Raw genomic sequence first — 17254 nt, forward strand, 5'->3', positions numbered from 1 at the left:
CAAATCCAGAGCAGATTTTTCACTTTTATATCCTGCTGTTTTCTAAAGACTGGTCATATCATTTAGAACAAACCATTTTTAACCATTGAGAGCCTTAATAAGGTTTCTAATCAAATAGTGTGCATTTTCTCCATACTAATAAGGAGGTTCTAATATTCATAGGTACACACTAACATCAGTCAGTATTTCCTTCCATCTGTTGAAGGTGTTCCTACACGATCATCACATCACACATGCATGCCCACAGCCTGCCCCAAAGAGCACGACACAGGAGCACGCCTGGCAAATGTCAGACCCGTGCAAAGTACTGTTCACCAGCTTTACAGTCATTGTACTTGCACTCTGGGCTTTAGAGAACCATCATCTGTCTCAGACTTAAACTCCATACACTGAAGTTCTTTCCAAATGTACCTGCCAACAATCGGCAAAATACAGTCTACCTTAAAATGTGCATTTGATTCAGCATTTGCCAAGCGATGGTTATTAGGAATGATTATGGGCTAGCCTGTCCCTGTTCCTGCCAGAGCTACGCTATTTGAAGGCAGAAAACAGGAAAAAAAAATACAAATCTAAAAGACTGGGTATTTTTCTAGGGTGGTTAGACTGGGGTTCTTAACACATCCTTCCTTCCTCTCAGTCTCCCCGATCTGAAAGAGGAAGTGGAAAATCCCTGGAGGTCCCCTCTGCCTCTCCCCTTCTGCCTTCCACCTAAGTCTCTACCGCTGTCACCATCACCACCACCACTTTTAGACAGGTTCCTCGTACGCTGCTACTTCTGCTAAAAAGTTAGTTATTTGCTTAGAATGAAGTGAAGGAAAATGAATGAATACATCAACTCATAGATTCGCAATGGCCTTCTCAGGTCCCTCTGACCTTTACCTAAACACCCCCACTTCTCTTTGACTTATAAAGAAAATCAGGGATATAATAATGGTCACTTTTGAAAATGTGTAACATAAAACTTAATACTGTAAATATTTGTCAGAATTCTGTCCAGAAACTAGAAAGGTGAACAGTTTCCCTTCTCAGCACAAGTTTTGAAGTGTTTTATAAGTTCTGAATGAAACACTGAAGAATAAGACGACTCTTGAAAACCTCTGATAAGGCTGGGCATGTGGGTATTCTCTTAATTATTCTGCTTTTCTTAAGTACGTTACATTCAGAAAACTGTAATGGGTGACAAAAACGTCTGTTTGAGTCCAGCATCTCATGTCCTAGTTATTGTATGTTATGTGTTGAAGAATATTTTCTTGTTCTCCAGTCCGATTGTGTTTTTATTTACTTATTTAATTTCTTTGTCTGTGAGCTGGAGGGTCTGGGTGGTCAATAAGGCCCCTTACCCCTCTAGATTCATTTCGTACATATTAGTAACCTGGACTTGAAGGTGGGCTTGACATGATTTTGAGAGAAACATCAAATCAGTCAGTACACCTGGCCTCCAGGGAATAAGTTTCCTCGGTCATTGGGCTCTCCTCTTCTGGGACCGCCCTGATTTACGTGGCTTTCTCCAAATACTTCCCTCTCTTCAGCCCACCCCCAGCTTTTGTCCTGGTTTCTGGCCCATTCTTTTTTTGTTAATAGGAAAGAATGAGCCTTGGGAAAGAAGCTGTTGCCTGGCGTAGACCTCATCACTTAGAGACCTCGCACAACTCTGAGCCAGCACCCAGTCTGTTCTCTGCACGCTGAGTGTGTGTACTGGTTACCAACAAGCCAGTTTCATCCCATTTAGTAGTAAAATCAAGCTCAGCACACAGAGGGAGTCTTTTTGTAGTTCTGTTTTTCAGTATTTTATTTTCATTCCTCATAGTAAACAAATGTTGCTAGGATGTGTTTCTCTGAGTATGATTGAGATGATCGTGTTGGATTCTGTACTCAAATCTGTGTTTCCGATCCACTAACTTTGTTTTTCTGTTTTCCTTTCCTGCTCACACTTTGGACAGGACAATCTTTGTTCCCCTTCTGACATCCTTCAGCTAAACCTCCGTGTTAAAAGAACTGTTGAAACCCTCCTTTCTCTTGGGGCACATTCAGAAGAATCCAGTTTTATCTCTCTGTCTATCCAGCTTTTGGGTTTTGTGGCATTTTATTGTACTTTAATGTTAACTCTCTGTCTGCTTTATTACTGGATCTTCCCCCTCTAGCTGAAAGATCGTATCCAGCGATTTCCCACCTCATTCCTGTGCTTGGTGAAGGAGGTTTGTTTCTTGTTACAAAGTACTTACATATGTGCTTTATTTACCCCCGACCATCAAAGAGCTAACCAGTATAGCAGATAATGCCTTCATATGTCCAGATGAACAGCCCATCACATTAGTAATCATTAATGATTGTTCACAAAGACTAAAAGACCAGCATTTTTTTCTCCTGGTCATTTGTCCATTCTCCTGGCCGGTGGCCTTGTTTCTCTTATCAAAAGTGCTGAGGTATCTCTCATAGAATCCTGGATCTGTTCTTAGACTGTGACTTAGAACTTTATTTCCAAATGACTTAATAAAATTCCCATATGGCCGTTTTTCCAGCGTTTTAAACAGCTGCACATAAGGAACATATTTGTACCCTTTCCGGTTGGGGAGGCACCTGGTCACTTAGATCTCTGCATTGAGCTTTGCCCTAAACTCCTGAGATGTCCCTGTATTGGAAGGCACGGGTCCACCTAAGCATTTACTGTCTGCGCCTGGAAGCATTGGCCATTTAATCAGTGATTTAATTTGATCAGAATGTTCGGTTCAAAGATCAGGCACGTTCCTTAGATTGCTATTCTGAGCCCATTGTGCATGTAAAATGGTCCGTGACAAGCAGATGATCTGGAGCTGACCTTTCAGGAGTAGGCGCCTGTCCAGATTTACTACGCTTGTTAGCATTAACTGAGCTTCACCTCTAGAGTCCTATTGAGAATTTAAAAGTGAAATTTATGTAATTTCCAATATACTTGAACCATCTTAGGTGAGCTGGTACTGAATTAAGCTATTGAGGAGGTTATGTCTGAACAACAGTAGCAGGTTAAGGACCAGTCAGCAGTCTCTGTCCTGTCCCCAAGGCAGTGAGCGGGTGTTGTCTTCTTCAGAATGTTTAGTATGAGAGCTGCTGGCCTTAATACTTGAAACTACTTTATGATTGCATTCCGATTCTACTGCTCATAGATAGGGTTTCTGAACATTCAGGAATATACTGAACTCAAAGCAGGGAACAGAACACCCTGTTGTAGAAGTGATTAGCCTAAGGGTGTGATTGCTTTGGTTTTCTTCCATATCAAATGGGACAGTTATTTAACACATTAAAAACTTATTTCCTATTAATGCTGAAACACTGAACACTGTGTTGAAAGCCAGTTTTGTACAGTAGTAGTACCTTCCAGAGTTTGGGAGGTTTGCTTTGTTTTGACTTTAAGATGTCTTGAGTCAAAGATCATTTAGTTTTGTGGAGTTTTGTCCCTTTAGGAAATAAAAAAACATGCGGTCTTATGTGTGGTTTGGAGGAAGTAGTTGTACATTCTCTTCAGAGCACATGGCGTTCCCTGTAAGCCGCCTGGAAGGTAAATGTACGTCTGGAAAACATAAGCCTCGGGAGGAATGGCTAAACCACACGCAGGGCAGGGCGCTCTGGAGAAGAGACCAGGGAATTGGCCGCAGAGAAAATACGGCTCTCCCAAGAGCAAAACACCCTGCAGGTTCACGTTGGGGTAGTTCATCTGCATAGACAAAGTACTCAAAGTATTTATACAAGGTTGCTAGTTTTATAAGGTCAAAAGATCATAATTACATTGTTTTATCAAGATAATATTTTGACTAAGAGGCACAAGTACTAATAACTGTTCAAAATAAATGTTATATTTTTTATTGCAACTAATTTTGTAAAACTTCCTAATAATAAGGTAAAGTGCCAATGAAGAGTCCAGCTGTCTTCTTTAATAAACATGTGTAGTCTTCTTTTTACTGGAACCAGAATTCTACTTTCTGTCCCTTATGAGTAGCATCTGTTTTTATGAATATTTAGTCTTAAAAGAAAAACCAATGATAGGTGCTATTCTTGAGCTCTGCCTTTTTCTTTTTCAAGAAAGGATTAACCAAACATTAAGGAGGCAAACACAATAGAAGTATTTTGACTTCCTTTAGGAAACATCTAAACACCTTTCACATATATGGTAATTAAGACATTCCTGACTAAACTCACATCAGCGTTCTCCAACATAATTCAATCCATTCAGTACGAGGATATGAAATAGTGGCTTTTTTCCTGTGTCCCCTAATTGGCATGAGGGCCCTGATTTTCACAATCAGGATTATAATGGCAGCTGGAGGGCATCCCTCCCTCCCTCGTGCAGTCTGGCTATGGCATGAACCCATCTCGCATTCCCGTGGTATGTAATTTCTGGAGCACTTTATCTTACAATGTTAGATCTTTTGGGCTTGAGCCGTCTGGTAACTTGGAACTGCTTTTCCGTTTTCCCTGCCTCATTTTATTGATCTGCATTGCTCTTTTATTTATTGGGGATGAGGGATGTTTCTTTGACCCCATAGGATTCTGTTATCCTCTGTTGTATGTATTATTGTCCTTATTCCAGTTTTCCAAATGACCTGTATGTACGTTTTACTTGTTCTAATAAAATGACAGTGTCAGATGCCATCTCTGTGTAACTCGTATGAACAGAGGTCAGTTCCCCAGGTGTGACCTGTCCTATCTCAGTTGACCTTTAGGAAAGAGAGAAGAGGCGCTTATGTTTTTGTTTTTTTTGTTGTTTTTTTGTTTTTGTTTTTGTTTTTCAGTTCATTGATGTTCATCCTGTTTTCTCTTTTGTTTGTTTTTATGTTACGTTATCCCATTTCAGGAGCAATTATGTTTGCCTCTGCACATTTTAGAAGAGAAAGGTTTGAGCCAGGTCGCAGTGACGGTGCAGGCTCTCCTGGAGCTTGCCCCGCCCAAGCAGCAGCACCACTTGTCTGCTGCGTGAGGACCCTGCACGCGGGCACTGGCCCGGCCACCCTGGAGCAGGACGCGAGCGCCGCTGCCAGCTGGCTGCTTCCACAAAGCTCTTACGTGTTCTTAAAAGGGACTGTTTCCATGATTCCTGACAGGAATATTTTGCTTCATTTCTCCATTTTAGGAGAGGTTATATCTGTTTCCATTGAATTGTTTTAGGAAGACACGGTTGGTTTTTGCAAGTGAAACTTCGTTCTTTCGTCACGGAGAACCTGACACCGAAGCCTAAACTAGCTGGGCTTTCCTAGAAAGCAGGCTTGTCTCCCATTCCAGAAAGACAGCCTCTCAGAGGGATAGCTAGCTTTCCTGAAAGCACAGACATGCTACTGTCTTTACCTGTTTCCTGTTTCTGGAACTGGTGACTCATTAGATTCTCCTGGAACATTTGTTAAAGTGTAGATTCTCATTCCAGGAGGTCTAGAGCGGGCCTGGGTATCTGCATTTTCAACAGACATAGTGAGACCACTTTCCCAAGCTGGGTATTTTTCGTATGATGTGGAGAGTAATGACTCTACTGTGTTTATCAGCCGCATTTTAAAATCAGAAGCTATATTACTTTGGACTATCTGTCCAAGGCAAAACAAAAAATAACAACAAATAAACTTATGTCTAAAGCAAACCAGATATGATGTAGAAGGCCTAGATTTTTGCATGGTAAAGCAATGAGAGAGGTAAGTTTTATTTAAGGCCAGTGTCCTAGGCCTTCTCCCAACTTTTGTCCACCACCACCTAAAGCTTGGTTCTCACCTGTGACATTCTGCTATTACCTGAACATTGTAAACAAGCACTCTACACAAGGGTTCCAAATCCTTAGGATGGTAACGTGCACTACTCAGCATCATTTGCATTGAGCTCCCCCCCACCTCCCCCACACTGCTCGCAGGATACCAGGGCCTGCAGATACCTTCCACTCACGGCCGATACACTTCTAGCTCCCTGACTAATGGAAGATTATGAAAACAGAGCAAAAGGAATAAAATAGTAGCCAAGTTCCTTAATTTCTTTCAAGTAACTGCCAGTTTCCATGGCTGAAATAAGGCACTTGGGGCTTCTTTAAAAAATCATGTGCTGTCTCTGTATCTAGCTCATCAAATTCTACCACTGGTGCCTTCACTCATTTGTGGGCCAGGTAAGAGGGCCCAAGGCTCATGAAACACAAAGCCAGGAGCCTTTGTTCAAGCTTAAACCACTAAAGTCTCTCTTATCCTATTTTTTGAACCCCTTTTAGTTGTCAGTGTCTTTTGGTATTCGCTGCCTTTATAAATCAAGTAAATAGAGTAACTGAAGATAGTAGTTAATCTAAGGTTTTTTGGGTTGTAAACTGTTCTGGACTTTCTTTACCAATGCATGCATTTGAGCAAAATGTTCGCTCTTTATCATGTAAGTGCAACATCTAAAAGTAACTGGGTAAAATCATGTTGAGCATCTGGGCAAAATAATGTTTTCTCCCTGTTCTCACTGGGAAACAAGTTGAGCAGAACATTACCACTTTGTCAAAGTTTAAAATTAAGGAACATAAAACATCTGGTTCTCAGAGCTCACTGACCTTCACTGACCTTACAGAACAAAAGTAAAATGTTTTTTAAGTGCTTAGAGCCAGACCCCATTAAATTTACAGTTCTAAACAGATCCACCAATCAGAGTGACTTGTTTAGAATTTAGCTGTGTACATTTTTAAACTATAAGGATTTTTCCTTCTACTCAACATTAAACCTCAGTACAATTTCCAAATAATAGAAGCCATTTGAAATGAAACTCAGCAATGAAGAGGACTGTTTATCACCTATTATGTAAGGAATAATCCCAGAAGACATACATAATGCAACATTTGGAACATCTGCAACTAATTATCCCATAGGGTAAGTGGAAGTTACCACTTATTTCACAACTGACACATACCGTGCAACCTTATTCACATATTTTCATCAAACTAATGTAAGTTTATATTTGAATTACTAGGAAAAAATTGTGTACAGTTTTGGCTTGATAAAAAATATCAAATATATTGAATTTCTTTTCTAAATCAAGATGTTTTTGCTAGAAAATTTTTATATTCATTGTTCTGTACGTTCCATTTTTTTGTTTTTTTGTTTTTTAATAAACTGGAAAGAAAATGTAACATTTAGCCTTGCTAGACTCCAGTGTAAGACAAAGACCCTGTAGGGGTTCCACTGAGCGTTGATGAGATTCCTTCCTACTGAAGCAGTGGCTGACCAGTGAACAGGAGGAGGCTAAGTGCCCACCCACTAGGGCCCCTGACAGCCCTGGAGACTGGCAGTCAGCAGGTTCTCTGCAGACAGCTGCTGGGCGCAGAGCCTTTCTTTGGCTAGAAGAGAATAGGGAGCTTATTAGGAGGTCACTCTCTTTAATAGCTTATTTAAATACAGCCTCATAGCTAACCGAGGAGTCGATGATTTCTCTTACTTGCTACAGCTTAGCAGTGACTAATGATGTGTGACTCTGCCGATGAGTAGGACATATTTTTAGCAACCAAGTACTTAAAATGGTTATAGAAATGAAGGAAAACATGGATATTTAGAAACCTTTTTATATATGTATTGCAGTGAGATGGTTTACAGCAGATTTCATTTTATTTCTGAAATGTTGTAAACATGTAATTAGTAAAAGATTTTGTAAAACATTGTCCTATATTTGTATGTCTGTAAATATAATGCATAAGTTCTAAGTATAAATATGTCAGTATCATGTATGTTATTTTATAATGCCTGTACGCCACCTTACATGTTCACATTAAAATAAAAGCCAGCACTTCAATCGCATGAAATAAAGGCTGAATTGAAAATGTTCATACCTAGGGGTGCCTGGGTGGCTCAGTGGGTTAAAGCCTCTGCCTTCGGCTCAGGTCATGATCTCAGGGTCCTAGGATCGAGCCCCACATCGGGCTCTCTGCTCAGCAGGGGGCCTGCTTCCTCCTCTCTCTGCCTGCCTCTCTACCTACTTGTGATCTCTGTCAAATAAATAAATAAAATCTTTAGGGGTAAAAAAAAAGAAAGAAAAGAAAATGTTCATACTTAAAGCATGGTTTCCTTGGCAAAAATGAAAGGTTATTTATTTAGTTCCCTGAAAGAACATCAGGAGAAACGGGGTCCTTATAGCAGGCCCTTGAGATAAATTTTTTTTTAAACTTTTCCAAGGAAGTATAGATCGCTGTATTGCCCTGCATTTGGGATTACATATAAGGCTTAATTTGTGAAATACACATGATGCATTTGGACACTCTTCTCTCCGAAATTACCAACTGTGCAATAGGGAAGGCTTTAGCTTCCCAAGACATTCTGCTTGGATTATCTGTACTCTTTTAGTCATAATATCCTGAAGGTGAGAATTGTTGAGGGAGCAAAACAGGCATAGACCCTGGTGTCTCACTAATCAAAACTCTCTGCAGGCTAGTTTTCCAGCAGGCCTGGGTCCCCGCCTTTATTATGTTTGGATTGTACGTCCTAACATTTCCGTTGATTCCAATTTATTATTTTTTTAATTTATAATTTATATGCCTACCTGTTTCCCAGAAAAAGAGCTGAAGCAACTTAAGATATGTATTCCATGCCCCCGCCACCCCAACAAAACACTCAGGTGATACTAACCTAAAAGGCAGGAAGGAACCAACGTTTGGACCTTACAGTGTCTGTATTCTGCCACACACTTTATAAACATCATCTTGTAGTTGTGAATGAACACTTGACTTTTGCTCAAGAGTTTTTTCACTGTAGTCAAAATATAGAATTGGAGACATTACAGAAATTACTGAAGTTTTAATGCATCACAACTAATAAGCCCATGAACTTTTTTCTGGTAAGAAAAAGCAACAAGAATCTTCACAAGGCTCCTAGAAATATTTCTTCCCAGTGGAAGTTTTTCAAAATACGAAGAAGCCCTAAATTGATGGTATAGTCCTAATTCAGGGTTTGAAAACTAATACAACGACAATGGGAGAGAACAGGCAGCACCTGGGAATGCTCAAATAAGAAACGACCTGTAGATACAAGTTGTCTGTGCTGCTAAAATGTTTCTTCCTCCAAGTCCTCCTCCCCATCGCCGGAAGACCAGAGGAAGAGATGAGAACTCTGTCACTTTTTCTTGCCTCTCTGCTTGTCCTTGTCTTTGCCTTTACGTTTAGAATCCTTGCCATCATCTTTCTCCTTCTTAGGCAGTCTGAAGCCACCAATTTCCCTCCGTACCATAGTGCCTCTCCACCAGGCCTGGAGCTGGAAGAGAAAGGGGGAGTGAGTACAATAGAAGAGGCCTGCCAATCCCCATCCTTTCTGCATAACAGAGTTGTCTTGTCATAAAGTAACTTATGTCTGAAGAATGGTGTGTGTCTGAAGCATGGAAGCCGCCATGCATGCTAAACTCTATTTATTCCCTCCACCTTTTTTTGAAAACAGGTCTTGTCAGAACCTAGCAGATAGCCTGGGATAACTTAGATAAAAAAGATTCTAAGAAGATCCTCCAGGGGTGTCTGGCTGGCTCAGTTGGTAGAACATGTGACCTTGTTCTTGGGGCCATGATTCAAGCCATACATTGGGGATAGAGTTAATTAAAAAAAAAAACTCCAAGAACTGTTCTGACTATAAATAATATTCTTAAATTTGACCTTTGGGCATAAGTTCTAGGTCCTGCTTCCCCTGCTGACCACTACTTTCCCCTGGATTAAGAGTTAGGGATATGCCCCTTGCTATGTGAACCATCTCCCTGCACCAAGGACTACAGGCAAATTCCAGTAATAACAAAAGGCCACCCTTCCTTACCAATCTGTTTCATGCTTCATAATAAATGAAAAAGAGACTTTGTGTTGCTCAGTGTTAGGCCAGCTATTGAATTGAACATGCCCTCACATGCCAACTGTGGGGCACCTGGCTGGCTCCGTCGGGTGAGTGACTGCCTTAGGCTCAGGTCATGATTCTGGAGTCCCAGGATCAGGTCCCTGCTTTGGGCTCCCTGCTCCTTTCTCTCTCTGATCCAACCCCCTCTTGTGTTCTCTCTCAAATAAAAATAAAATCTTTTAAAAAAAAAGATGCCAACTCTGGCTTTCTACCTTTATGATGCTCTTCAATTCCAAGTCATCCTGTTCTCTCTTCTTCCTGGTCTTCTCCTTTTCTAACCGATCTTCGATGATGACCTGTTCATATTCCCTTATCTGTAAAAGTAAACATGGACCCTAGGTTATAAGACTGTCCTGGCAAGGTATGGCCAGCCAGCCTTGCACTTTTAATATAAAATTTGAAAATAAAGCCTGCCAAACCTAAAGATAAACCAACGAAAAGAAAAACTAAGTGGATTCCTGTGGTATAAATATTCATATACTAACTATATAAAAATGTTTCAGTTTGGAGCAAATTTGCTGTAAAATCTTGCACAAAAATGAACTAGTAACTTGTGTGCTTAATGACCTCAAAGTACTGTTTTTTAAACTCATAGAAAGTACACATACAAATAGCAGTCATCTTTTAAAAGAGATATTTGGGAGTTTTACAGTTATTCAATGATGAAACAATAATCAGAAGCCTTTTAAAATTCATAATTTACAGATGAGCTTCAGAGACCATAAAGTAGAAATAGTAACGGTATCTATCTCAAGAAGTGGTGAGGGTGAAGTAAGTCCTTTGGAATGTTAATAAGTGCCTGGGACAGAACGAGCACAATGGAGGCTTGTCAGATGCTGCTAATACTGTCCCCATCGCGGATGCTGTCATCGTCGTCATCATGGGAGAAGAGGCTCAGTGGTTTACAGGCACACCTCCACTTTGTCACGCAGCTACTGTAGCTCAGTTACCGCCCATTCTCAGGCGTGCTCAGCCTTAGACTATGGAGACTGCTTCCTTACCGTCCTCGCAAGTTCTTGAAGGTGTGCTAAGTCACTGGCCTTAGCAGCTTTGAGAGCATTTAGTTCATTCTGTTTCATTTCCGTGTCCTTATCAAATTTCTCCATCCAGAACTCTAGCTTTTCCTCAAGTTTCTGTTTGGAAAGAACATTAAAACATGGTTCCATCAGACACAAAGCCTTATTATGAAATCATTTATATAAGGTTCGAGAACCAGCAAAACTTCCCTATAGTGAAAAAAGGCAGAATCATGGCTACCTCTAGGGGCAGGTTGCTTGACTGGATCAGGAAGGGACACGAGGGAGACTCTGGGATGTTGTAAACGTGTTCTCTATGTGGATGGTGGTTACAGGAGTGTGTGTGTGTGTGTGTGTGCGTGCAAATGTTCATCAAACTATATGCTTAATGTTTGTATACTTAATATTATTACTCAATTTAAAAACAGAAGGAAGAGGGCCTTCCAAGGGGTCTGGATAAGGGAAATTGTAAAGGAATAAAGGGTAGGTAGAAAATTCTAAAGGATAAGGAATGGCATCAGATAGTTCTTTGATTAATAACAGTAAATACCAGGGCTGCCTGGTGGCTCAGTCGGATGGGCATCTGCCTTCGGCTCAGGTCATTATTGGGTAATTATCGGGTCCTGGGATGGAGCCCTGCATCGTCGGACTCCCTGTTCAGCAGGGAATCTGCTTCTCCCTATCCTTCTGTCCCTTCCCCCTTCTCATGCTCTCTTTCTTTCTCTCAAATAAATAAATGAAAAATTAAAAAAAAAAAAAACAGTAGATGCCGGGGCGCCTGGGTGGCTCACTGGCTTAAAGCCTCTGCCTTCAGTTCAGGTCATGATCGCAGGGTCCTGGAATCGAGCCCCGCATTGGGCTCTCTGCTCAGCAGGGAGCCTGCTTCCTCCTCTCTCCTCTCTCTGCCTGCCTCTCTGCCTATTTGTGATCTCTGTCAAATAAATAAATAAAATCTTTAAAAAAAAAAAACAGTAGATGCCAATTGAGAAGGGTACAATGCCTTCAAAATCCTAGAAAATAATAAATGTGAATCTAAGATTCTGTACTTAGCTAACCTAGCATTCAAATGTGAGGAAAGAAAGACTATACCTGGTCTTTCTAAAAGAGTTACTCGAAAGTGTATTTTAGCAATGAAATCTAAAATTTCATTTTAGAAAGAGATAGTACACGTGAGAAACGACAGCATGTATATTTAAGCTACATAAAATACTTTTTTAAAGTAAACCATAATCTGGAACTAAAATCCCAAATTAGGCAGTATGTCTCCTGGAAAAACCAGACAGGCTCTGAAGACAGAATGCCTAGGTTTCGCTCCTAGCTCTGGCACTCAAGTATGTTAACTTAAATTCTTTAAGCCTCAGTTCCCTTATTTATAAAATGGAAATACGTACTGAATGATTTCAACATAGGATGTAAGGGAGTAAGAGAAGAGGTAAAACTTTGCTTTAATAAAGACAAGAAGATATAAGTATTGATTAACTGTAGACTTAAGATGAACAGAGTATACATATGTATGTTAAAGTACAGAACAAAGTATAAAGAATATGCTTTAAACAAAGTATAAATATGTTAAAATGTGAAGGGTTACCACTCCAAGAATATAATGCGTAACTTCCAAACTCCTAGATCATGTACCTCAAGAATGAAACCTCAAGAGGAGTCTTTAGCCTCTAATTCTGAAACTAATAACACATTATATGTTAATTAATTGAATTTAAGTTTTAAAAAATAAAACAAGTGGAATATAAGAAAAGAACAGCAGCATAACGCAAGGAAAACAACACAAGCTTTAGAGCCTATCAGAGGCCTGTTCAAATCTTCAGTCTCCCATTTTCTAGCTGTATATATTGGACATGTTAATTAATACCTCTGAGGCTTTGTTTCTTCTTTTGTAAAATGGGAATATTACTACTTATGTCCTGGGAATATTATGAAGAATAGATATAATGTATACGGTGCCTGGCACTAAAAGGCTTTCAATAAATGGTGCTTATTTTAATTATCAATCAATAAATAATCAAAAGTTTTAAAAAAAAGGGAGTCTTTAGGTTGTACATTGACATGGAATTTTTTAAAAACGTGATTAATTATTATCAATTATTCTGATCAAGTTAAAGAGAACACATCAGTTTGGTGCAATCATGTCTTTAACATCTCTAAGTCTTGTTAACATTTTTTTCTTTTTTTTTTAAAAAAAAGAGAAGAGTCTCCAGGCAGGTAAAAAGAACTGGCTAAAATGTAATAACATTATTTGATATTTATTGAATTTCTAGATATATTAATTTCTATTTATGGCAAGTGATACTGGTTTTTCTTTTACAATAATAATATAAAAATTAAATTTTGTTGAAGTGAGTATATACAAAATAATAACACAGGTGGTATGCTGATATTACAAAACTAAGAAAGTGGTATGCAAATGATGAATTTGCACTAGACAGCAAGAAACCAAACAATATGGGACACCTGGGTGGCTCAGTCAGTTAAGCATCTGCCTTCGGCTCAGGTCAGGATTCCTGCTCAGCAGGGAGGGAGCCTGCTTGTCCGTGTGCCTCCCGCTCCCCCTGCTTGTTCTCTCTCTCTCTCTCTCTCTCTCTGACAAACAAAATCTTTAAAACAATTAACTAAGAAAAAAAAATCAAACAATAAAAATTCCATCAATCCAACAGAAGAAGGAAAGAAACACCAAGAAGCTTGAAAAGCAGGAAATATAAAATAAGATGAAAAAAGTAAATACAAATAAATTAAAAATCACAATAAAAATAAACTGAGGTAATTTTCCATATCAAAATAGGGGTGCCTAGGTGGCTCAGTGGGTTAAAGCCTCTACCTTTGGCTCAGGTCATGATCCCAGGGTCCTGGGATTGAGCCCCGCGTTGGGCTCTCTGCTCAGCAGGGAGCCTGCTTCCCTTCCCCTCTCTCTCTCTGCCTGCCTCTCTGCCTACTTGTGATCTCTGTCAAATAAATAAATAAAATCTTTTAAAAAAAATTTCCCAAAATAAAGAGTCTCCAATTAAAAAAAAAAAGTCAATCTATGAACCATTTATAAAAATCACAGCTAAAACAATATAATCATAGCAAAAAGAAAGCAGGTTTGGCAAGTAGTATCTGCCAAAACAGAATTCAAGCCAAAAATAATTAAATGAGACAAAAAGGGATATTTTATCCTGAGAAAGGGCATGTTCTATTAAAAAAGATATTGTAGTTATGAAGTTTTATATTCTAATGCCATTTTAGAATATATAAAGCAAAAATTATTAGAAATATAAGAAATTGACAGATTCAAAATCAGCTTGGGAGGCTCTCATACTTCTCTGAAATTAACAGCTCAGGTAGACCAAAATAAATAACAACATGAAGAATCTGACAGACTATTAGACCTTTTTTTAAAAAATATTTTATTTTATTTATTTATTTGAAAGACAGCAAGCAAGAGAGAGCATGAGCCAGGGGAGAGCGGGGCAGAAGCAGACTCCCTGCCGAGCAGGGAGCCCAACATGGGCCTTGATCCTAGAACCCAGAGATCATGATCTGATCCGAAGGCAGACACTCAACCAACCGAGCCACCCAGGCGCCCCAGACTATTACACATTTATACAGATTTGTACCTAACAGAGAATACAAATTCTTTTCAAATACCCATGGAATATTCACATAATCTGAGCATACATGAAGCCCAAATGAGGGCTCAACAAATGCCAACAGGCATAAGTCTTACATTTCACATGAAGACACCACAATGGAAGACAGTGTAGACGTCAAAGCGTTGTCAGCAATAGAAAGTCTACACATTTCTTCTCCAACTCCAGCTACCTGGACATTTAAGAAATATACTTTTAAGGGCACCTGGGTGGCTCAGTCGGTTAAGCGTCTGCCTTCGGCTCAGGTTGTGATCTCACAGTCCTGGGATCAAGCCCCACATCAGGGTCTCTGCTCAGCGGGGAGCCAGTTTCCCTCTCTCTCTCTGCCCTTCCCTCTGCTTGTGTTCGCTTGTACACTCTCTCCTGCTCTATCTCTAAATAAATAAATAAAAATCTTTAAAATAAAAAAAAAGGGATGATAACTTAAGCATTATGTATCAAAACCTGTATACTGCAGCCAAACAGTACCCAGAAAAATATGTTGGGTTACATGCATATAGTAGAAAATAATAAAATTCAAAAGTCAATGAACAAAGCATTTAAAAAACTAGACAAAGATTAACAACATAATCTCAAAGGAAGTATAAGAAAATAATTTCTCAGAATTGAAGCAAAAACCAATGTGAAAATGAAAAAAAAAGTATTTGCTCAATAAAGCCAAAAGATGGTTTTTGCAGAGACCAATAAAATGGTCAAAACTTTGACAAATCGTTTAAGCAAGAAAAAGGGAGAGAAGACACAAATTTTTTTAAATAAAGATGAGGGGCCCCTGGGTGGCTCAGTCAGTTAGGCTGCTATCTTTGGCTCTGGTCATAATCCTAGGGTCCTGGGATCGAGCCCCAAGTTGGGCTCCCTGCTCAGCGGGGGGCTGCTTCCCCCCTCTCCCTCTGCCTTCTGCTCTGCCTACTTGTGCTCTCTCTCAATCTCTCCATCAAATAAATAAATAAAATCTTTAAAAAATAAAATAAAATAAAGATGAAAATAACTACATAAATGAAGGAACTTTTAAGTTGTGAAGAGACTGTGGAGCACATCTTTATACTAACAAATTTGAAATGAATGTTTTAGATGAAATGAGTTCTTTCTAGGAAGAAATTACCAAAAATGACTCAAAAAGATTATTTAAGTGAAGACATCAATAATCATTTAAAAAATTGAAAAGGTAGCTAACCATCTCCCCTTGAAAATGGTACTCAAACAAGATTGTCTATGACTAAATTTTAGTAAAGTTTCAAGGAACAGATAATAATCTATTTGTTCTATTGGTATTTTTAGGTTTCAGAGCATAAAAAGACGGAAAGCATCCCAACTCAAGCTGCTAAGCTACCATAATTGTTACAATACAAAGAACACTAAAAAATAAATCTATAGGTTAAAGTTGTTTATGGAATATATAAATACAAAATAAAAATCTATAAATCAATCTAGCAGTCTGTTAAAAGAATAATGTATTATGAACAAGCAGGGTTTTTCCCAAGAATTTAAAGATGATTCATCAATAAATCAGTACTATATTTTACTTTATTAGCATATTAAAGAAGAAAAGCCCATATCTCAATGGATGGGAAAAATCTATCTCATAAAACATCAAAACTCATTCCAGATTAAAAACGAAAAACAAAAAAAAACTCAGCAAGACCGAAAGGAAACTTATTTAACTTGATAAAAGTTTATCTACCGTAAACCTATGGAGTAAACCTCGCACAACCGCCATTTGTGCCGGTTATCAATTTATTGCCTCTCAACTCTAAATGCATCCCTCACCGGCCAACTTTGTCAACCAGGATGCTTGCTCTAACTTGGTTCTTGGCCACCTGGCACGGTGATAAGGCTTGTCAGTAGAGGGCGCTAAAGGGACATGACAGGGGAGCGTCTCTCCTTTGTTCGAGTCCTTCCTCTTTTGTTCCTGGGGCACAGGGCTGACAGTGGCATGTGTGTGGGACACTGATGCCACTTATTCACCAACAAGTTTTGCTGACATAACAGGAGGATTCTTGCTTACCAAAGAACCCACCATTCCCAGTTTGTCCACTTTATCCCACTACCTATGAACCTGCTCTGACCCAGGGCAATGAAGCAAACATCTCTGTTCTTCCCTTCCTTGGATACCATCCTTTGACCCTAGGGTGTTTCTTTAGAGTTCTCTTTTATCCTTTCTTTGTAGCCAATCCCTTACTCTCAGTTAATGATTCTTTTGCTAAACATTCCCTGCTGAAAGAACTGTTGTGTTTTCTGTCACCTAACTGGACAGTGATTCAAAACTGTACCAAAAGTAGCTTCTGTCCCACCTTCTCATTCATAAGTCCTACTAAGGCACCCAAAGTCCTTGCTTTGTCCTGTTCAGCAGATAGAATTAGCAAGGGGACTACTACAATGTTTTGTAGAAAGTCAAAGCAAGCAAGATCTCTGCAGACCGTATGGCAGAAAGAACAGAAGGGACACAGCCCTGATGTGAGCCTGTGAGGATGTATGGTTGACCCTGCCAGGTAAAACCTAACTGCTTCTGGAGGTTCTTCCAAACAGGGTTGGAGACACAGGTTTTGGTCAGCTGCTTACTGATTGCCAGTGGCCTCTGAAGAATTTCTCCAGTCAAGATACTACACCTGGAACTGTAGCTGCAATTGGAGTCATCACCTGATTGCATTTACAATAGCCCACAGTCATTATCCAAAATCATTCAACTCAACAGGACACACTGTTTAGCTACATGGGGATGTGGTTAAGTATCACTACCTCTGCTGCTTTATTTTTTGTTGGCACTGATCTCTGCCTTTGC

General features: G+C 39.4%; 2 protein-coding genes across 16 annotated transcripts in view; one reads left to right on the top strand and one right to left on the bottom strand.

Annotated features, from left to right (window-relative positions):
- The window catches only part of LRCH3 (leucine rich repeats and calponin homology domain containing 3), a 136688-nt gene that overhangs the window by 103926 nt on the left and 15508 nt on the right, over positions 1 to 17254 (top strand). For 7 of the 11 annotated variants that reach the window (XM_032869415.1, XM_032869414.1, XM_032869417.1 and 4 more), the window contains one exon: positions 1941 to 3938. The exons of 1 other annotated variant lie outside the window; for it this stretch is intronic. In XM_032869415.1, the coding sequence (XP_032725306.1) occupies positions 1941 to 2141 (201 nt within the window). In that variant the 3' untranslated portion in view covers positions 2142 to 3938. Of the gene's footprint in view, positions 1 to 985; positions 3939 to 4825; positions 6969 to 17254 lie in introns of those variants that run through there. 3 more of the 11 variants (XM_032869418.1, XM_032869421.1, XM_032869423.1) reach the window with 2 other exon arrangements.
- The window catches only part of IQCG (IQ motif containing G), a 48152-nt gene continuing 39628 nt past the window's right edge, over positions 8731 to 17254 (bottom strand). For all 5 annotated transcript variants that reach the window (XM_032869432.1, XM_032869433.1, XM_032869429.1 and 2 more), the window contains 3 exons: positions 10823 to 10954; positions 10034 to 10135; positions 8731 to 9203 (listed from right to left, as the gene is read on the bottom strand). In XM_032869432.1, coding sequence (XP_032725323.1) covers positions 9066 to 9203; positions 10034 to 10135; positions 10823 to 10954 — 372 coding nt within the window. In that variant the 3' untranslated portion in view covers positions 8731 to 9065. The remainder of the gene's footprint in view (positions 9204 to 10033; positions 10136 to 10822; positions 10955 to 17254) is intronic.

Source organism: Lontra canadensis, unplaced genomic scaffold (assembly GCF_010015895.1).
Source record: "Lontra canadensis isolate GAN:19392208 unplaced genomic scaffold, GSC_riverotter_1.0 scaffold38, whole genome shotgun sequence".
Lineage (NCBI taxonomy): Eukaryota > Metazoa > Chordata > Mammalia > Carnivora > Mustelidae > Lontra > Lontra canadensis.